The sequence below is a fragment of the Strix aluco genome, chromosome W (assembly GCF_031877795.1).
Source record: "Strix aluco isolate bStrAlu1 chromosome W, bStrAlu1.hap1, whole genome shotgun sequence".
In the NCBI taxonomy this organism is placed as follows: Eukaryota; Metazoa; Chordata; class Aves; order Strigiformes; family Strigidae; genus Strix; species Strix aluco.
Window position 1 is genome coordinate 33,362,566 of NC_133970.1, and position 22,699 is coordinate 33,385,264.

Here is a 22,699-nt window from a genome sequence, read left to right on the forward strand (position 1 = left end):
GGTGCAGGGGAAATTGAGGAAGGGAGTTTACAGTCCATACATAATGGTTGCTCTCTGGCACTCCTTCCCTCTTGTACTTACTTTCCCCCTGCTCTGGCGTGGGTTCTCTACAGGCCACAGTTCCTGTCAGGAAAATCTGCTCCAGCATGGGCTCTTCCAGGGGAGACAGTCCTGTCAGGAAAACTCTGCTCTGGCATGGGTTCTCCATGGGTTCTCCATGGGTTCTCCATGGGCCACAGTTCCTTCAGGAAATATCTAACTGCTCCAGCATGGGTCCTACACAGGCTGCAGTGTGGATATCTGCTCTAGCACCATGGAATACCTCCTTTTCTGAACTTGGTGTTCCCTCTGCTCTTTCTCACACTTTTTCTTTCCCTTCCTCTCTGCCCGTCCAGTGTTTTTTTGCCCTTTCTTAAATATGTTTTCACAAATGCACCACCAGCTTTGCTGATTGGCTCAACTTTGGCCTGCAGTGGGGCCATTGCTGAGCCAGCTGGAACCAGCTATGTCTGGCACAGGGCAGCCCCTGACTTCTTCTCATAGAGGTCACCCCTGTATGTGTCATCGTGTGTGTATGTCTGTGTGTCCACTACCAAAACCTTGCCACATATACCCGATACACTTGTAATCCTAAGAAAATTAATTTCACAACTGAATGATAACTTTTGAAGGAGTACAGAAAGTACTTTAAAACTTCTGTCTTCAGTAATGTGCTTCATAGTCTGAATAATGAGGAAAAATAGTCTGTAATAATTCTCTGATCATACGATCCCCTGTTAGTGACAGTCTGTAGTAAGATCAAAATTCTAATTTGGGCCCTATTTCTAACAACTTCTACATGACACCATGAAATATAGAAATTGTACTGACCATTGATACTCTGCTTCATTTGTACTGTTTTCTAAATTTCTTTGAACTTTCCATGATCTGGTTCTGCAAATAAAACTTTTTCATGTAACAAGATTTTACTTATCAGCTTAATGCCTTCAAGACTAATACTCAGTCGCCGAAGCAAGCACCTCCATTGCTGGCAGGATCTGAAGTGGAGCACTCTAGCATGGTGTACGGGGGGGTTTCCTGAACCCCAGGGGAACCTCAGAGGGAGCCACGAGAGCCATCACGAGTCAGCAGCTCCTGGGACAGCTGCTGACAAAACCTGGGCAGGGCCAGAAGCAACGGCAGCCAAGCCCCAGCCCTGCCTCCCATAAAAGGAGGCCCTAGGGAGCGCTAGCAACCAGGACAAGCCAACAGGGTGCGGTGCATCAGCAAGGGCGTGGTGCAGCATGGCAGTTTGCATAGAAGGGCATGCAGGAAGGGTGCTGTAACTCTTGCCAGCTCAACCAGGGAGCAATGGCATCCACTCGGCAGAAGGCTATGTCCTCTCTAAACTCTGCACCCACCATGAATGATGCAGCTTCCCAGATGGAGCTCTGATGGGAACTCACTGCTACCCAGGTGTCAGGCTGCAGGGTGTGCCCTACTGTTATGTCAGTATTGGATGGCAGTAGTGAGCACACATGTGGGAGGTGCACCCAAGGTAGAACTCCTCCACTTAGTGACAGAGCTCCCGGAGGAGGTGAGTAGGTTAAGGAGTATCAGGGAGTCTGAGAGAGAGATAGACTACTGGAACTGCACCCTACCTTCCCTGGGACAGGCCCATCAGGCAGATAAGACACGTGATATGGAGGATTCCCTATCCTCTCTCCATTTGGCAGAACACGGTGACTTAAGGGATAGGGGGCAATGGCGACAAGTTCATGCCCGGCACAGCACACGCGTCTCCTCCGTGACTGCCCCAACTTTCTGGATGCCCTTGCATAAGAGGTACGAGGCTTTGCAAGTTAAACTAAACAATGATGAGGACAATGGTTCATCTAGCTTGGAGGTGTCACCAAGGTTAAGTCAACCTACGGCCTGCATCAAAACTCTTCCATAAAGAAAAAAGACAAGTTATTCTCATAGGCGACTCTCCTGAGGGGAACAGAAGGCCCAATATGCATATGGGACCCACTTCTTAGGGAAGTCTGCTGCCTCCCTGGGGTCAGGGTTAAAGATGTGCCGAGAAAACTTCCTACCCTGGTACGGCCCTTGGATTATTATCCATTATTGATTTTTCAGGTAGGCAGCAATAAAGTTGCAATAAGAAGTCCAAGGGCAATCAAGAGAGATTTCAGGGCTTTGGGACAACTGCTTAAGGGTTCAGGAGCACAAGTAGTGTTCTCCTTTATCCTTCAGTTGCAGGGAATGATGAAGGAAGAAACAGGAAGACCCAGCAGATAAATAACTGGCTCCGAGCCTGGTGTCATGTCTTGGTTTGAACCACGACAATAAAATGAAACAATAATAACATAAAATAATAATAACAATAATAGAAAGTACAAATGGGTAATGCACAATGCGATTGCTCACTACCCATTGACTGATACCCAGCCCGTTCCCAGCTAGCGATCCTGGAAAAGCCAAGATCCCAAAACCACAATCCCAGAAGGAAGAGAGCACCCACTCCTTCCCAGCTGACCCTTCTCTATATACTATATATTAGGGAGTGTTTTGACTGTCTAGAGCTTGTTGATGGTGATGAAAGGGTTGAGTGTAAGAGTCAGGGGAAAGGCCAGCAAGGCAGATACCATGGTGGGAGTCTGTTATAGACCACCCAACCAGGATGAAGAGACTGATGAAATATTCTATAAGCAGCTGGGAGAAGTCTCACGATCGCTAGCCCTTGTTCTCATGGGGGGGGACGGGGGACGGGAGACTTCAACTTACCAGACGTCTGCTGGAAATACAATACAGCGGAGAGGAAACAGTCTAGGAGGTTCCTGGAGTGTGTGGAAGGTAACTTCCTGACACAGCTGGTGAGGGAGTCAAATAGGGAAGGCGCCCCTGGGGTACTGGACTGTTGTTTGCAAACAGAGAAGGACTTGTGGGTGATGTGATGGTTGGAGGCCATCTTGAGCATAGCAATCACGAAATGATAGAGTTTTCAATTCTCGTAGAAGTAAGGAGGGTGGTTAGCAGAACTGCTACCTTGGACTTCCGGAGGACAGACTTTGGCCTGTTTAGGGGCCTGGTTGACAGAGTCCCTTGGGAGGCAGTCCGGAAGGGCAAAGGAGTCCAGGAAGGCTGGACATTCTTCAAGAAGGAAATCTTAAAGGCACAGGAGCAGGCCGTCCCCATGTGTCAAAAGACGAGCTGGTGGGGAAGAAGACTGGCCTGGCTGAACAGAGAGCTTTGGCAGGAACTCAGGGGGAGAAAAAAAGAGAGTTTATGACCTTTGGAAGAAGGAGCAGGCAACTCAAGAGGACTACAAGGATGTTGTGAAGTTATGCAGGGAAAAAATTAGAAGGGCCAAAGCCCAGCTAGAACTTAATCTGGCTACTGCCGTAAAAGACAATAAAATACGTTTCTATATGTTTCTATAAATACATTAGCAACAAAAGGAGGGCTAAGGAGAAACTCCATCCTTTATTGGATGCGGGGGGAGGGAAACACAGTGACAACGGCTGAAGAAAAGGCTGAGGTACTCAATGCCTTCATTGCCTCAGTCTTTAATAGTAAAACCAATTGTTCTTGGGGCACCCAGCCCCCTGAGCTGGAAGACAGGGATGGGGAGCAGAATGAAGCCCCCATAATGCAAGGGGAAATGGTTAGCGACCTGCTACACCACTTAGACACACACAAGTCTAAGGGGCCGGATGGGATCCACCCAAGGGTACTGAGGGAGCTGGTGGAAGTGCTCACCAAGCCACTTTCCATCATTTATCAGCAGTCCTGGCTAACCGGGGAGGCCCCAGTTGACTGGAGGTTAGCAAATGTGATGCCCACAGAAGGGCTGGAAGGAGGATCCAGGGAACTACTGACCTCAGTGCCAGGGAAGCTTATGGAGCAGATCATCTTGAGTGCCATCACATGGCACGTACGGAACAACCAGGTGATCAGGCCCAGTCAGCATGAGTTTATGAAAGGCAGGTCCTACTGGACTAACCTGTTCTCCTTCTATGAAAAGGTGACCTGCTAGTGGATGAGGAAAAGGCTGCGGATGTTTTTTACCTGGACATAAGTAAAGCCTTTGACACCATTTCCCACAGCATTCTCCTGGAGAAACTGTCTGCTCATGGCTTGGACTGGTGCACTGTTCACTGGGTAAAAAACTGTCTGGATGGCTGGGCCCAAAGAGTTGTGGTGAATGGAGCTAAATCCAGTTGGTGGCCAGTCACAAGTGGTGTTCCCAGGGCTCAGTATTGGGGCCAGTTTTGTTTAATATCTTTATCAGTGATCTGGATGAGGGGATCGAGGGCACCCTCAGTAAGGTTGTAGACAACACCAAGTTGGGTGGGAGTGTTGATCTGCTTGAGGGTAGGAAGTCTCTACAGAGGGATCTGGAGAGGCTGGATCGATGGGCTGAGGCCAATTGTATGAGGTTCAACAAGGCCAAGTGCCAGGTCCTGCACGTGGGTTACAACAACCCCATGCAATGCTATAGGCTTGGGGAAGAGTGGCTGGAAAGCTGTCTGGTGGAAAAGGACCTGGGGGTGTTGGTCGACAGCTGGCTGAATATGAGCCGGCAGTGTGCCCAGGTGCCCAAGAAGGCCAATAGCCTCCTGGCTTGTATCAGAAATAGTGTGGTCAGCAGGACCGGGGAAGTGCTTGTCCCTTTGTACTCGGCACTGGTGAGTCTGCACCTCGAATATTGTGTTCAGTTTTGGGCCCCTTACTACAAGGAAGACATTGAGGTGCTGGAGCGTGTCCAAAGAAGAGCAACGAAGCTCGTGAAGGGTCTAGAGAACAAGTGTTATGAGGAGCGGCTGAGGGAACTGGGGTTGTTTAGTCTGGAGAAAAGGAGGCTTAGGGGAGACCACTACCTGAAAGGAGGTTGTAGCAAGATGGGTGTCAGTCTCTTTTCCCAGGTAAGAAGTTGATAGGATGAGAGGAAATGGCCTCAAGTTGCACCAGGGGAAGTTTAGATTGTGTATTGGGAAAACTTTCTTCACTGAAAGGGTTGTCAAGCATTGGAACAGGCCGTCCAGGGAAGTGGTTGAGTCACCATCCCTGGAGGTATTTAAGAGTCTAGATGTGGTGCTTAGGGACATGGTTTAGTGGTGGACTTGGCAGTGTTAGGTTAATGGTTGGACTCATGATCTTAAAGGTCTTTTCCAACTTATATGATATTATGATTTCTATGAAATAAGAGGATCTGAAACTTACTGCAATTGAAGGGCCATTTACAATGAGGGCATAACTTGGTGCATCAAGAAGTATTTTTAGGGCTTTGTGTTAATCTGGTTTTCCTGACTCTGTGTTTTATATATGTAGGGCAATTGAAATATTGAATGTTTAGGGGATTGAAATGTTATCCCAGTCTTTAAGAACAAAACTTTGTAGAATTTTAGTGATAATTCTAATAAAACAGAAGGGAAACATTTTTGCCTTTCTAATTATAGCATCTGAAAACGTTATGTCCATATGTATTACTCTGCTTATCACAGAAACAACATATTATTGATACCAAAAAAAAGGTTTGAGAAAGTTACTGTTATATTATATGGAAGTATACTGGTAGCTATCATTGCACACCCATTTTTTATTTTTTCACACCCATTTTAAAAAATGATAATAAGGAGGACCCTGGGAAGTACTGACCAGTCAGCCTCACCTCTGTGCCCAGTAAGATCATGGAACAGATCCTCCTGGAAGACATGTCAAAACATATGGAAGTCAGGGAGGTGATTAGAGACAGCCAACATGGCTTCACCAAGGGCACATCATGCCTGCCTAATCTAGTGGCCCTCTACGATGGAGTGACTGCATCAGTGGACAAGGGAAGAGCAACTGATGTCATCTACCTGGACTTCTGTAAGGCCTTTGATATGGTCCCCCACAACATTCTTACCTCTAAATTGGAGAGAGATGGGTTTGACAGATGGACTGTTAGATGGATAAGGAATTGGCTAATGGCTGCATCCTAAGAGTTATAGTCAATGGCTCAATGTCCAAGTGGAAACCAGTAACGAGTGGTGTCCCTCAAGGGTCTGTACTGGGACCAGTACTGTTCAATATTGTGGTTTGAGCTCAGAGGGCAACTGAGAACCACACAGCCGCTCACTCACCCCTTCCCCCTCAGGACTGGGAAGGAAAAATAAAGCAAAAGGTTCAGGAATCGAGATAAGGACAGGGAGGGATGATTCACCCATTACGGTCACAAGCAAAAGACAGATCCATTAGGGGAAGAAAAAGAACATAAATTTAATTCAGACACTGACATCAGCAGCACTTAACAGATAGAGTAGGACAGTGAGAAGCATTATCACATCTTAAAAACACCTTCCCCCACCCCTCCCTTCTTCCCGGGCTCAGCTTTGCTCCCGATTTCTCTACCTCCTACACCGCAGGGGGCAGGGAATGGGGGTTGCTGTCAGTTCAGAACTACTTGGGTTCTTCCCCCGCTCCAGCATAGCGTCCCTCTCAGGGGAGACAGTCCTCCATGAACTTTCTCCGATGTGAGTCCTTCCCATGGGATGCATTCTTCCTGAGATGCTCCAGCGTGGGTCCACACTGTGCATTGCAATCCTCCCAGCGCCAAACTGCAACAGCGGGGGCTTTTTCCCATAGAGTCCTGGCCTTCTTCAGGCACAGTCACCTGCTCCAGCGTGGGGTCCTCCACAGGCTGCAGGTGGGTCCCTGCTCCACTGGTAACCTCCATGGGTGGCAGGGAGGCGGCCTGACATCTAACCACATGTTGCAGGGGGAGTCTCTGCACCAGCGAACACACCCCCCCTTCCTCCTCCTTTCTTCCATTGACCTCAGCATTCACATAGGTGTCCTCCTCGCAACTCCGACTCTTCGTCCCATGTTCCCCTACTTAAATATATTATTGCAGAGGAGCAGCCACCATCGCTAATTGGCTCAGCCTTGGCACAGAGGTGGGTCCAACTTGGAGTCAGGGGAGCTTTGAGAAGCTTCTTACAGGGGGCCACTGCTGTAGCCCCCTCCCCCACTACCAAAAACCCCTGCCACACACACAAACCTAGCACAAATATCTTCATCAGTGACATAGATAGTGGGATTGAGTGCACCCTCAGAAAGTTTGCAGATGACACCAAGCTGAGTGGTGCAGTTGATTTGCTAGAGGGAAGGGATGGCATCCAGAGGGACCTTGACAAGCTTGAGGAGTGGGCCCACGTGAACCTCATGAAGTTCAACAAGGCCAAGTACAAGGTACTGCACATGGGTTGAAGCAGTCCCCAATATCAGTACAGACTGTAGGATGAATGGACTGGGAGAAGCCCTGCAGAGAAGGACTTGGGCATACTGGTGGATGAAAAATTGGACATGAGCTGGCAGTGTGTGCTTGCAGCCCAAAAAGCCAATCGTATCCTGGGCTGCATTAAAAGCAGCGTGGCCAGCAGGTCGAAGGAGGCGATTCTCCCCCTCTACTCCACTCTGGTGAGACCCCACCTGGAGTACTGCATCCAGCTCTGGGGTCCCCAGTGCAAGGAAGACATGGACTTGTTAGAGCAGGTCCAGAGATGGGCCACAAAAATGATCAAGGGGCTGGAACACCTCTCCTATGAAGAAAGATTGAGAGAGTTGGGGTTATTCAGCCTGGAGTGGAGAAGGTTCCGGGGAGACCTTATTGCAGCTTTTCAAGTATATAAAGGGGGCTTATAAGAAAGAGACTTTTTACCAGGCCTGTAGTGATAGGAAGAGGGGCAATGGTTTTAAACTGAAAGAGAGTAGATTTAGATTGGACATAAGGAAGAAATTCTTTACTATGAGGGTGGTGATACACTGGAGCAGGTTACCCAGAGAAGCTGTGGATGTCCCATCCCTGGGAAGTGTTCAAGGCCAGGTTGGACGGGGCTTTGAGCAACCTGATCTAATGAAAAATGTCCCTGCCCATGGTAGAAGGGTTGGAACTAGATGATCTTTAAAGGCTGACCTTTCTACAATTCTGTTATTTGTAGACAGTTAGAAACCTATGTTTTCTTTCTTATTACATGTTCAGATGCAAGCAAAAATAATTTTTCTTTGCAATATATTAATTTGAAAATCATATTTCTTGCTACATGAACCACTACAAATGGAATGAGTGTCTGTCCAGTAGTACAGCCTTCAGACAAAGAAAAACTTGAACTCTAAGTATACCTAGCTGCTGCTTGATTTGTAAGTGCATTTATAATGCTTTTTGCTCTCTCCAGGGTGTTTTAAAAGGTAGCTACCAATTTTAATTTAATTATGTAGTCTTTTTCCATCATATTTTTTAAAATGACTGAAGCTTTTCACTTAATTGTATAAATTTAAATGTTATGATTATGCTTTATAGGCAGAAAGTAAAATTGTGTAGTTAAACATGAGCAGTATTATTTTACTTTTTTCATCTTTAACTTTTTAGCTTCAGTAGCAGTTGGTTTTATTCTGTGAGGAAGCCTTAAAATGGAATTAAGATTCCTTAAAACTAAATAAATTCATTGCATGCAAAACAAACTAATTTTCATTGTGCCCAAGAACCAGATCTCTCATTTCTTCATAATAAAACATTCCTGAGACTATTAGAATTGTTTTTAAAAAGTAAGACTTGAGCAAGAACTAGTATTTGAACATGTGTTCAAGTTTCTGTGGAAAGTTAGAACCAACTTTGCAAGGGAGTGTCTCTTAACTGGAAGAGGTTAGCATTTCTATAATACTCCTGACAACACAGATTATGAATGCAGACTGACCTTCTTGATAAAGTTAAATTATCACAAAAGTTACATTTGATAAAAGATACTGTAGAACTCTGATAAGATTTTCATGGAGAATGAAAGCCTGGTGGTGGGACAAGCTGCTGAAGGAATTGTACATCTTGTTTTTAATAGAGTTATGATTACATCTTCAGCATTACTAATTTTATATACTGTTTTTATTATTCTTTAAGACTAATGAGAATTTACTGATATGATTGCTGTTTGCATCTTTTGGATCTCTGTCATACATGGCTGCTCTGTGAGCTTTCATTGTTCCTGGAGACATTTCTCTTTGGTCACTGTCAGTAATCTAAGGATGGATGTTGTTTTCTGCAACTGATTTTTCTTTTTTTAGATGTTGCTTTTAAGCATGCTAGTGATGTGTATATTTTATTGCCATTTAAATGAAGTGTACTATAACTGGTAACTAATCCAGGAATTAGCTAACATTTGTGATAATTTTAATCAGGCAACCCTCTAAATATCATTTTAGGAATTAATATGCATATTGTAACATGCTAAAATAAAGATAATATACATTTATCACCAATATACTGTCGTAATGTTCACATGTTTCTTCATATGTTGTATTCACAACTGTTGGTTACTGTGTTGGTTTTTTTAACTGAGTAGAATAAAACTTGTGTAACACTGTTTTAGTGGGTTGAAACTGTCAAATAGCTTACATGACTGTTTATCAGAGCAACTGATACTCACCAGAAGGAATCTTTCTGTGCAAGTTGGATTAAAAAACTGAGGAAGGGTAAAAAGTATATTTAATTTATTATCTGCTTTAAAGAGTATTCTATTGCTGTGACTTTGCATATCATTTTTCCTGTGTTGTACTAAAAAGGAACGTTAGAAGAATATTGTCACTACCGTGTGTCTTTAAAAACACTTGAAGTCAAAGATACCTGTAAGTGCAGAGGGAAGTGATATTTCCTTCAGGTGTCAACACAGGTTAGGGAAAACATATGCTTTGAAGAATTTTAGTCAACCACCACTAATGTTTCCACTGACTTCTTCCTCCTAGGGTAAGGGAATTATGTTTACTGTTCTGCAAAGAGCAACAAAGTAGCAAAAGTATAATACTATTAGGTAACATTGCTCTTTGAGACCTGATTTGGGGTTTTAACAAGCAAGTTTTACTTTTGATGTTCAGTGTAGCAATGGCTAAAATAGTTCTTTTGGCTTAAGCAAACTAGTTTTAGAAACTACTATTATGAAAGCAACTTTATACAAAATGTTGAAAGTGTTTCACTACTTTTCAGTTTGTTTTTTTTTTCTTTTTCCAGTACAGTGTAATATGCTTTATACCCTAATTTGAATAAGGTGCACTAAACTGTATGTGTTAGAATTTAATGTATCTTTATTAATATATAATAATATATTGCCTTCTTAAAGCATACACTTCTTGTCCAGAGTAGAATTTTGAGTATATACTTGTTTAATGTTATGTTTGTATCTGTGTACAGAAAGCATAGAAACAATGTTGGACCAAGCAAACCTATTTCTCAGCCACGAAGAAACATTGTAGGCTGCAGAATACAGCATGGCTGGAAAGAAGGGAGTGGACCTGTAACACAATGGAAGGGCACAGTTCTTGATCAAGTTCCTGTAAATCCCTCCCTCTATCTTATAAAGTATGATGGATTTGATTGTGTGTATGGACTAGAACTGCACAAAGATGAAAGAGTTTCAGCACTTGAAGTCCTTCCAGACAGAGTTGGTAAGAGATTTTCTCCTATATGCACATATGTTGTCAGGACATTTAAATTTTATTAAATTACTTTTCATCACATGGCAGATAATCTAAATGTTCTGTTTAATTTTTCTTGATTTCACAAAGATTTGATGATACCAGAGAGCATAGTGCTGTCTTTTGTCTTTAAATGGTATGCAGTAAATTCTGTATTTTTTCTTGTTTGGAGTCTTAGCCCTAACAAGCATATGTATATGTAACATTGATATTTCTATTAAAATTTAAACTCTGAGCCAGCTGAGAAATGTCCTGGCTATGTTGTCTTGCGTGTGTTTGACAGTAATTATGTGTTTGGTTGGGGTTTTTTTCATGTGCTTTCCCTAGGTATTAATACAAACGGAGGGGGAAAAAAGCATTTCTAAGTGAAATAACTTGACTAGTAACAAGGCTTTATTGGTTTTCATAATTAGCAGGTTTTTCCAAACTGTAAAGTTCCTAGTAATTACCCTAGTAATTACTTATTTCTGAATGGAATAAGTTCTTGTTTTTCCTGACTGCAAAGAGATCAGTAGCAGTCTCTAGAATAGGGTTGGGGGAACCAAACCAAACACCTTCATTAATAACTTCATACAGCTGCTCTGTAATTTAACCTCTCTTCCTCCCCTCCCCCCACAATACAAATATTTAAAATACAGACACTGTTCTTTGCTGTGGCCTATATTGGTCTTCCTTTACCTTGCATTATCATAGTTTCATTAATTGGGAGAGAGGGTTGTACAGTTATGGAAAATGTTGATAAGAGTGTTAACATGTTAAAATCATTCTTCAAGTTCTGCAGTTCTTTGGTCTTCAACTCTCTGGAATGAACAGTATTTGTTTTGCATGTGAATTGACTAACTTTCAAACAAATTTATTCATGAATCTGGATAAAGATTATTTTTTACCAATACTTATTTCTGTACTTTTGAATGGACATACTTATGAACTGCTACCATTTCAGCTTCATCTCGAATTAGCGATGCCCACCTGGCAGACACAATGATTGGCAAAGCTGTGGAACATATGTTTGAGACAGAAGATGGCTCAAAAGATGAATGGAGGGGGATGGTCTTGGCTCGAGCTCCTATTATGAACACATGGTTTTATATTACCTACGAGAAAGATCCTGTCTTGTACATGTACCAACTCTTAGATGACTATAAAGAAGGTGACCTTCGCATTATGCCTGATTCCAGTAAGTAGGCCAGTTAGTTACTTTTTTTCTTCTGGAAAGGAACATCTCTCTTTGTATTATTGTTTGGCTTATGGTTTATATATGGAAAAGAGAGTTGACAAACAAGGATCTTTTTTGAAGTATCAAAACTAACAAAGGTTACAGCACAACAGAAAATAATTCTGTATTAAACAACTTCTGAAATATTTTACTTGAATCAGTGGTGAAATATGCAGTAAATACTGGAAAATCCTTTTCCGTAATAATTCCTAATTCTGATAAAGATATACGTACTATTGTGGAAGAGATTACACTGAGATTTTTTTAACAGAAACTGACAAACTAGAAGCCTTCCATTGTTATTTTCTTATAGAAGTGTTACAAATCAAGAGCCATCTCAAGAAGTTGTATTTCTGAAGCAGTTCTTATAAGAATAATGTTTTGGGGCTAACTAAAATAGATTAATTTAGTTTGGGTAGGCATCTTCAATTTGGAAAGCTTTTGAATAGTTTCATGAAGGAAAGAAGCACTAATCTTTTGAAAATTCATTTTCTCTCACATGTTTAAACACATAAACAGGAAAAATTTTTCAATAGGTTAGGAGGGATATTTTTTCTTCCTTTCTTGAAGTGAAAGTTATTGGGGTTTTTCCTATAAATATAGAAGGATTTTCACAGAATCAGTATTGTTCAAGAGATTTGGATAGCTAGTACAAAAAAAGAAGAAAAAGGTATGTCAAGAATATTGTACTCATTTATCTCTTGCACCTCAAAAGCACTTCTCTGACAGAGAGGCAATTTTGACTTTGAAGTAAATTATTAATTAGATAACTAGTGTTTGGCTATGCAATGCACTACATAAATATTATTTCAAATTCATTCATTGAGTTTCTGAGACAGTCTTCCTTCAGATCTAGCACTGATAACAAATAGTCTGATGGCTGAGTAAACAAGTGGCACTTATTTACATAACCTCTGTAGTAATCCTATGGTTTTAGATTTTTTCCAGCCTAACAAAAAGCAACATATCTGTGGCTTGAAGAGAGTGAGACATAAATATTAATGGAAAAAGTGACCTTCCTATTCCTAAAGAAACAAATAAAGCAAGCTCTTTCAGAGTTGGCTTGCAATTCCTTTTTAAATTCTGCTTTGCTTTCTTCCATCTTAGAAAAATAGGCTAAAAGGCTTATGCTTTCCATATTTAAGAATTAAGTTTTTAATGTGCTCTTTTTTTCCTGAGACTATCTACTACTACTTTCTAAGACACTGAACAATGAGCTACCTTCCCTGAATCTGGATCTTTTACAGACAATATGAATTGTGTCCTTAAGGATACTTCTGGGTAGATTTTGCTAGAAAAGCAAATAATATAGTTAGACTTCTCATCAGTATCCATTCTAGAGTGAAATCAAAAGCCCCTTTTAAACAGCATTATTGATTAAGGAGGTTACACTTAGCTTGGAAGATGTGGTTTTGTTGCAATGGCATGTTTGCATTGACATTTTGGATAAAGCGTGTGGGGAGAAGGAGTTCTAGCACACCTGCCTTTCTGTTAAGAGACTCAGTGCCTTGTTCTGCTGGGGGCTTAAATTCAATTATCTACAAACATGTTCTGTAATTGATGTGTAAACCATCATGTCAAAAGATTTACTTTTCTAACCAATTGAAGTGCTATTTTTTACTTCATAAAACTGAAGATGGTATTACCTTTAAAAAAAAAATAAAAATCTGTGACTGTACTTTCTAGAAGCATGGCAACAGTTAGGTGCTTATCTGAACAACTCAACTTGTTTTAGACATACTCTGCATTTTAAAGAAGTCTCTTCAGTTTTGTATATTGGAAAAAATCCATAAATGTCTACCAAAGTACATTGTATTTTCATATTACAGATGATTCACCTCCTGCAGAACGGGAACCAGGTGAAGTTGTGGACAGCCTGGTAGGCAAACAAGTGGAATATGCCAAAGAAGATGGCTCAAAACGGACTGGCATGGTCATTCATCAAGTTGAAGCCAAACCATCTGTCTATTTCATCAAGTTTGATGATGATTTCCATATTTATGTCTACGATTTGGTGAAGACATCTTAGACGTCATCATGAACTTCTGCCAAATTTGTGGAACTATTAAATGTAAAATTTGTAGACACAAAGACTTGACTGTTTTTCAGTTAAATGAAAGCTTAAATGTCCCTGCGAACCCACAATCTGCCAGCAAAACTGTTTTGTTCTGGATAATACAAATTTATGTGAACATGACACATTTTGCGTAAGAGAACTCCTTTTCTTGAAGGAAGTCAATATATTTGGGTGGGAGGGAGTTAAAAGCAAAGAACAGCTGCAAATTCAAGCTGTGTGAAGTCAATCTAGTATTGTAATCTAGATTTTTTCATAGATTTTAACTTTTTCTTCAACCTTGCACTCACCTGTTCAACTGCCACATGCAAGTGTAGTTTGCTATTTTCAATATGCCTTCTTTCGTAATATTAAATTTAATTTCTTGGCTACTGGCAGTCCTTTTTTTCTAGGTTGAGACAGAGGTGACTCTTCTGAAAGGTTTAAACAGTTTGTGCAGCAGTAAGGAGTACCTAACCCAAGTAACATCAATCTATTGTGTTTCTACACTTTATTTCAAATTAAGCTTTTTAAGAACTTGCAGTACATGGAAATACTTGTGCATTTTTACTAGTCACAGGGCAGTAGGATATCAAGTGTTTGACTTATGCACCTTTCAGTGAAAAGGCTTTAAACTATAAAAATGTATTTAATCTGTATAACCAGTTAATTAGAAAATGCAGGTTAAGGGCCTGTGTTTACAAGTTGTAGGAACTAGTAAAATACACACAACAAAGCTGCCTTTAATCCTAAATGTTGTACTCTGTTTTGTTATACACATTTCTTAGCAGAACCCAAGCGCTTGGTGCCACAAGTTTAATGGTATATATGCTACTTAAGAAGACTTTAGACTACACATTGGCAATCAGTAGTCTCTCATTTAATATCAGAACCTAGCAACCTGGATGTTTGTGTGTGGACTTAGAAACCTAATAGTAGTTAATCTTTTACACAGTAAATACAATCTTATGGGAGTGGGGGGTCCTTTTACACTGAAGACCTTCTTTAGAGAAGGAGAAGCATTTGTTGTCCATCTGCTCAGTCTGCTGTATTCCTTTGCTTTGTTTTGTTTTGGGTTTTGCTATTGTTTTTAACCATTTTGGTTCAAGAAGGCATCTTCTCAATGTATTCTTTTCCTGGCTTTTCCATGTAAGGAGTGTCCAGACAAATCTACAGTTTAAACCTGTTATTGCCTTTTGTGGTGTACTTGCTTTGAGGTATGCTGTTAACATGGATTTCATTCTATGAACACTAGAGTTCTGCATGCCAGTGGTGTACTATCTAATGGGGAGCTATAGGCAGTCTCAGTGGTTCAGTCATCTGCATTAGATTGTGGATGTAAATAGCAGCCCACAACAGCAGAATCCTTTCAGAGTTTTAATCTTGCAAGATAGTTGTAAATCAAGGTTAGGGTATTTGTTGTTTTGTGTAGCAACTTTTAAAAGCATCAGAATTGTAACAAGGATCAGCACAGCAACAAAATTGTCATGTTAAAGCAGAGCTCTACAAGCTTCAAAGCACTGCTTCACAGAAACATAGTATATGAAGAATGTGAATACAGTCAACACTATTGATGGAAAGAAGGAATACATAGATATCCGACCTTATGCTGTTAGTGGAAGGATGCAGGAGATGTACTGTTAATCAGAGGTCTGACCTCTATTGTGAGTATCCTTGATATCAAAGACTCAGTGGTTTAAGTCCCTTTCTGTCCATTTTTTTGGCCTGATTTCATATTTTAGCCTTAAGGCTTGTGCCTCATTATGTTGTTAAATGGTAATGCTGTATAAATATGGTATCTTAATTCTTTGTCCCTTGCTACTATATTGCATTATGTCCTGTATTTCATCATGGGCAACCAAAGGCAGGCTATTGTCTTACAGTTCACAGCTTCTCAATCCAGGCTTTAAGCACTAAGTACCCGAGTCAGTAAATTTTCATTGTGTTTTGAACAAAGTGAGCAGATTTGCAACACAGTGCTTTCATCCTGCAGATCTGTTATGTGCTTTCTATTGACTCTTAAGAGTCCTGCATGTAAATCTCAAAGCTGAGCCTGGCTCCATGAGCCCAAGTTGATATTTGTGGCACAAGAATGAGTGTATTAATTACACACAAAATACATTAATAACTTAGTACAATGAATTTTGGGCTTTACATCTAAGGAATACAAGGTTTGTTTTGAAATATTTGAGGTTTAGGTCTACTGGAACATTTTTAGCATTAGGCTTGCATTTGTGGGTTTTATGCAAGCCACTCTAATGCACCACATATTTTGCTAATCAGAATATAATCTATACGCTGTCAATTTTTCTGGTTGTTTTTAGATGTCCCTGTTGTCTGTTGCATGGGTTTTTTTCTTTTCATCGTTTTTCTTAAGGTGTGGGGGGGTGGTTTCGTGGTTGTTTTTTTTTAATAGTTTAAACCACCTTTTTGAGACTTGAGACTAATTCTATTCCCTGCCATCTGCTTTGGGCTTTATTTAGGCTCATGTTTCAGATCTGCATGCAGTGCTTGCATTACCCTAGTAACTACATGTTGGTCCCTTGTTCTAGGGGTTCAACATTACTTTCCAGATTTATCATAGGTCTTGTGATGGCACAAGCCATGGATCTTTGTATAAAAGCTATTGGCTTCTCTCATTTACCTGCTTTAGTATTATTGTATATTGTGTGTGTGCATGATGTCAGGCTGCCATGTAAAACTTCTAAAAATGAAAAAAAAACCACCCTTAAATGCAGACCATCCTTTTTTGCATGCTTAGAAGGTTAGAACGTTCAATGTAACAAACTAAAGTTGCATGTTATAATGTTTAGGTTTGGGTTTTGTTCTGTTTTTATTTTGTGTTCAGTTTTTTGTGAATTTGCTTATTGTGCTGTTTTGAATGGTTGTTAGTAGGATTAAATGCACTGGTGAGACGAACATAGTGCCAACGGAAGGTAATTTTCCAGTTGTATGTGTCATACAGCATTTGAAGGGACCATGTATTCTGTTCAAGAATAAATAAAATCACAATCGATAAGTAAAACACTACATTTTTTTCTTTTGAGTGCCAAACCCTAAACTAAGTTGGACTACATAAAGACTGAAATACTTTGGGGAAAATCTTATTTATTGCTATAGGTATAAGCCTTCTTTAAATTAATTATTTAAAAATGGAGGCTTTATCTTCAGATAGAATAGATTACAGTTTCTTCAGGGAAAAAGAATTATGGTAAAAGCAGTTTCTGGTTCCTTGAAAATGCTGTGCTTTTTGTATTTTACATCATTAGTGCAATTTGGATGGTTCTTGGTATGTGTATAGTTCAAAGGTCTTCGTGTTCACATTTTAAAATTAGGTAATGACTTCATCTTTAGAGCACGGTTTCATTATTTTTATTTTATTTCTCTGCATTTAGAAGTATGAACACTTTAAATCTGTTACTTAATTCTGTAAGTAATTTTTATAATTATGATGTAACTCTATCCTTAAAACATTTAAAATAAATCCTTTATGTGCAACTCATGACTGTAAATTTTATTCTCATGAGCAAAATGTAGTGATGTGACTTCAGATTGTGAAGAAGTAGTTTCTTCAGTATTTTAATTAAAAAGGACTTAGTATTTTAAAGTTGAGCCATGTATGCTGGTATAATACTTTCCCCTATGAAATAAGTTTGCTTGCTAAGTCAAATCTTTTTTTTCTTATTTTTTTGCCAAGTAAGTTTGAATGTTGATAAGATGGAATTTGACTGAGGTAAAGCATAATTCACCAAAAGCAGAAAAATTCCTCCTCAGGGGTTTATGCAAGTTTGTGAGGGGCACCTCTTATTTCCAGAACACAATGTAGCTCACATGGTTAGCAATAGTTCAGCAGCAGGGAACAGAAGAAGTGTTTGTCAGTGTTTAGCTGATACATTTGTCTGCTTTGAATCAATGTGCTTAACTAAAATTTGAATTTTATTTCACTCACTAAATTAAAAAAAAAAAAGAAAAGTAGAATTTATCCAAACCTAGAGGTGCTGAGCAGTGAAGAGAATAATACCACAGTGCCGTGAATTTCCTTAAGACGCATAAGTTCTTCATACTAATGCATGAGCACTTAATTATTTTATATTGTTAAAGGTAAATTACCAAGCCTGACTTTGAAAATTGAAAATATGAGATTTTCCTTATTCCTCCCTCTACCCTGACTATAGTGGGGAAAATCTTATATGGATATCCTAAAATATATTTTTGGCACCAAGTTGCCAACACCCCTGGATAGTGGAAAGGAGTCCACCCTCAGCAAGTTCACAGATGATGCAAAACTGGGAGGAGTGGCTGATACACCAGAGGGTTGTGCTGCCATCCAGAGGGACCTGGACAGGCTGGAGAAATGGGCTGACAGGAACCTCAGGAAGTTCAACAAAGGGAAATATCAAGTCCTGCCTCTGGGGAGGAATAACCCCAGGAATGAGTACATGATGGGGGCTGATTGACTGGAAAGCATCTTTGCAGAAAAAGACCAGGGGGTGTGGGGGGGGGAGCGTGTGTGTCTCTGTGTGTGTGGCGTCCTGGTAGACACCAAGCTGAACATGAGACAGCAATGTGCCCTTGTGGCAAAGAAGGCTAACGGTATCCCAGGCTGCATTAGGATAGTGTTGCCAGAAAGTCGAGGAGAGGTGATCCTTTCCCTTTATTCAGCACTGGTGAGACTGCATCTGAAGCACCATGTCCAATTCTGGGCTCCCCAGTACAAGAGAGACATGGACATACTGGAGAGAGTCCAGCAAAGGGCTACAAAGATGATTAAGGGACTAGAGCGTCTCTGCTATTAGGAGAGGCTGAGTGTCACCTGGTTCTATGGGGACAGACAGGTTCTTTTGGGGAACCTTGGCAGAATGATGATGACACTAAGTTGTAGTTACAATTAAAGCTTTATTTTTTATGATCAGCATAGAATCTTATGATCAGAGTAGCACAGGTTTTTTTAATAAGTAGAATCAGTGTAGCACAGTTTTATAAGTAGCATACCACAGAATTTTATAGCACAGCTTAACTTATGGTTTCTAATCACCTGGACCCTCTGCAGATCAGGTCAAATCTTAATATTTGACTTGCTATATCAATATAACAATCATAATCTAGGCTTGAAATACGTAAAAGAATATAAGTTGATCAATCCTTGGTAGAAGCAGATGACAGTGGAAGTGTCCCTGACCACCAGAGGATCACAAGTTTTGCCGTCCAGCACCAGTTCCAGTCCAAGTCCCACTTAGGACTTGTAACTGATTAATTTTATAGACAGTGCTCTGTGTGCTGCTACGCTTCCCTGTTCTGTGTTGGGGTCACCACCACCTGGTTGGCCAGGTGCCTAGGACCTTCAAGGCTGGTAAGGAGGGAAGAAGTCTGCCTGGCACCCAGAAACTTGGAGGCCAATAGGGAAGGGGAGAAGTCTGCCTGGTACACAGGACCTTCAAGGCCTGATGAGGAGGGGAAAGGGGACTGATATGTGACCAGCTCGGTCACAGAGAATGGCTATTTGCCTTATAAAATGGCATTAGTTAGGCTAACCATATTACCAGGGGTCAGGAGCAGGGGGTACTGGTCTCACTGAGAGAGCTGGGACTGTTTAGCCTGGAGAAGAAAAGGCTCGGGGGAGTTCTCATCAATGCATACAAATACCTGATGGGAGGGCGTCAACTAAGCACTATGCAGCTACTCACTCACTCCTCCCCGCCCCTCCGCCCCAGTGGGATGGGGGGAGAATTGGAAGAAAAAGGTAAAACATCGTGGGTTGAGATAAGGACAGTTTAATAGGACAACACAAGGAGAGAAGAAATAATAATAATAATAAAAGAATGTATAAAGCAAGTGATACACAGTGCAATTGCTCACCACCTGGAACCCAATGCTCAGCCTGTTGCTCCCCCAGCTCCCTCCTCCCCCCAGCCAGCTCCCCCAGTTCTATACTGAGCATGACGTCATATGGTATGGAATATCCCCTTGGCTAGTTCAGGACAGCTGTCCTGGCTGTGCCCCCTCCCAGCTTCTTGTGAACATTAACTCTTATCCCAGCTGAACCCAGGACAGAGGGGATGAAGAAGAGGGAGCCAGGCTCTTCTCAGTAGTGCCCAGTGACAGGTCAAGAGCCAGTGAGCACAAAGCAAAACACAGGAGTTTCCATCTCAACATCAAGAAACCCATTTTTTTACTGTGAGGGTGACTGAGCACTGGAACAGGTTGCCCAGAGAGGTTCTGGAGTCTCCCTCTTTGAAGATACTCAAAAGCTGTCTGGACACGGACAACTGGCTCCAGGTGAGCCTGCTTGGGGGTAGTGAGTGTGTGTACTAGATGACTTCTAAACGGTTCCTTCCAACCTCAACCATTCTGTGATTTTTAGGATTGGCAGCCTGGGAAAAGTTATCAGGCTTCTAAGCATTCTTTTCATGCTTTGCTCTTCCGATTTTACTAGTTTACTGCTCTGAATTCCTCAGTTCCTCTTCCAAATTTGGAGTACAGCAGCAGTATATGTACAACATAATGTAGCTGAGGTCCCACCAGTGTCAATAAACTGGTATATTAACTATTCTACTTGGATGTTAATTACTGCTTTCTGCTGCACGTCCCTTTTCTTAAATCATTGTCATGATTTACATAACTTCAGTTGTACAAAAAATGCAAATGGCTTTTGTAATCTGACAGTTAAAATACCTATATATTTCGGCTTTTTTTTCCCTTCAATTAATCCTTAAATTTACTTGTGAAAGTCAGACTCTGTTGAATACAAGTCATTTTTTTGAACATCTCCATGCTTTTTGGTGCCACACTGTTACTCAGGTCTCTACAGCAGAGTTCAAAGATGACTCTGGTAATGAATACTGACATCTATGCACTTCAATTTGAGCAACCTTCTTCTGTTTTTTTCTTCAGTGTGTTCCACCTAGACTTGACATTTGAGAGGCATATTTTTGTTAATAAATTAATATAATCACTACAACTTAAAGCACACCTTATGCTACTTTAAATGCACATTCAAGTTAAATCAATGGAAATTTACATAGACAGCCACTATTTTGGGAGGGGAGAGGGATGTTTTATTTTTTACAATGTCTAATAACATTTGTGTGGAAGACAGCTCTGAAAGGGCATTTAATCCTTTAAATATGTATAAGAAAATATAAGATCCTTACACATTTTGCACAAAAAGAGTTTGGACTTCTGATTTTTAATTCTGCAGAACGATCTACGTGTGGTATGTACTCACCTTTGAACTGGATTGTGGGATGTCTTCTTAAATTATCCTTACGAACATTTTGAACTGCGAATGGAGTTATGTGCTGGGAATGTTTTTTTGTGTCACGTCCTGCTCAAATGAGGGAGACAAGTGACTTAGATTTGTAAATCCCCAACAGAGTGGACAATGGTGACACAAGTCTCAAAGTCCAGACATTTATTAATTTCCCACAATGTACTAATTGGATACACAATAATTGACTAAGTATATAATGAATTATGGCAAGTGATATAGTGTGCTTTGTGTTACCTAATGATAATAAGGAAAAAGGGAAAAAAGAAAAGAAGAGAGATAGAGAGAGAGGTAGAAATAGAGAACACCAGTCCAGGTTCCTGCATTGGTCCCATCTGAGTTCATCAGGGATGCACCTTTCTTCACTTCTTTTTTTTCACTCCTCGCCCCCCTCAATTTCTACACACTTTCCTTGGGTCCCTCCCCTAGGTTGACCCACCTACCTACGTATCCCATGTATGGGGAGGAGTAAGGTGCTTCATGGGATGATGTAACTAGCATGACCTTGTTAATCTTCATTAGCATATGCAGGGGTGTCAACTTTAATATGCATTTCCTGGATAATGAAGCAAAGGTCATTCACCGGACAGATGGCGCTTGAAACTTCACAAGATGCACCAGAGCAGAACCGTCCTGTCTCCAGAGGGCTCCCTCTTCCAGCTGCATCCAGGCATCCTTATCAGCTTCAGCCTCCACATTATCCACCCTGTAACTATAGTTTCATTACTTGTGAGTGTTTGAGACGTTCCTTGTCTCAGAGGGCCTCCGCTCTCCCCCCATCCCTTATCTTTACTAAGTCTTGTTTCTTGCCCTTGTTTCTCTCAGGCTGTTTTTCTCAGTCCTTGTTTCGGGGAGCTACAAGTTGTCTCTCACGCTGTAAAAGTTCTAATTAATTGGGTTTTATGGTACTGACTTCTAGCCATTTTTAACTTAGAAATGCAGGTATCTAACTTAAAAGCTTATGAATTTAATGAATTATTAGAAAACAAAGTAACCTTTTAATCTATAACAGCAAGCAACATTAATAGCAGAAGCAGTACAAAACAAATCTATGATATGATTCAGAGATCATTCTCAAAAGTGTTAAGAAGGATGACAACAGCAAGATATGCAAGTTACTATTTTTGCTATATTACCACACATTTCATTGGGGAAGGATGAAACTGTCTTCCTGGGGATCCTCACTAATCTCAGGGTTTGTACACCCATTCTAAATTTGCTGTCTTCAAAAAATATTCACTCTGCCTCATGCAAAGTTCTCTTGTTGTTAGTGAGGCTCAGTTTATTGTCTACTGGCATGTTGAAAGAATAAAAAAAAAGAGTGAAAATTATCATGCAGTTTTCTGAGAAACTGAGGTGGAAAAGCTAACTTGCTTGAGTCAGAATTTATGATGGTAGGAAAACAAACATATATAGATCCATTAACTACTGAATTGGGAACTGAGAATGAGAGTTCATTCCAAGAGAATGAAAGAAATGCTAATTACATAATAAACACAGGCCTTTAGACTTTACCAAAGAGAAAAAAATCTACGATTAGTTATATAAGGTTATGTGGAAGGGAATCTCTGCTCCTTTAAGGGTATCTGGTCAAGGACCTTTTTCAATGCAAAAGGAGATAATAAGAAAAGGGGGAAGCCATAATCAAGAACATACTGGGGACAGAAACCTGACAACAAGT

General features: G+C 40.8%; 1 protein-coding gene across 3 annotated transcripts in view; it reads left to right on the forward strand.

Annotated features, from left to right (window-relative positions):
- LOC141917734 (spindlin-Z-like) overlaps positions 1-17,253 on the forward strand; it is a 134,833-nt gene extending 117,580 nt beyond the window's left edge. For all 3 annotated transcript variants that reach the window (XM_074811149.1, XM_074811151.1, XM_074811150.1), the window contains exons 4-6: positions 10,199-10,452; positions 11,426-11,659; positions 13,528-17,253. In XM_074811149.1, the coding sequence (XP_074667250.1) occupies positions 10,199-10,452; positions 11,426-11,659; positions 13,528-13,727 (688 nt within the window). In that variant the 3' untranslated portion in view covers positions 13,728-17,253. The remainder of the gene's footprint in view (positions 1-10,198; positions 10,453-11,425; positions 11,660-13,527) is intronic.
- Positions 17,254-22,699: the final 5,446 nt, after the last annotated feature.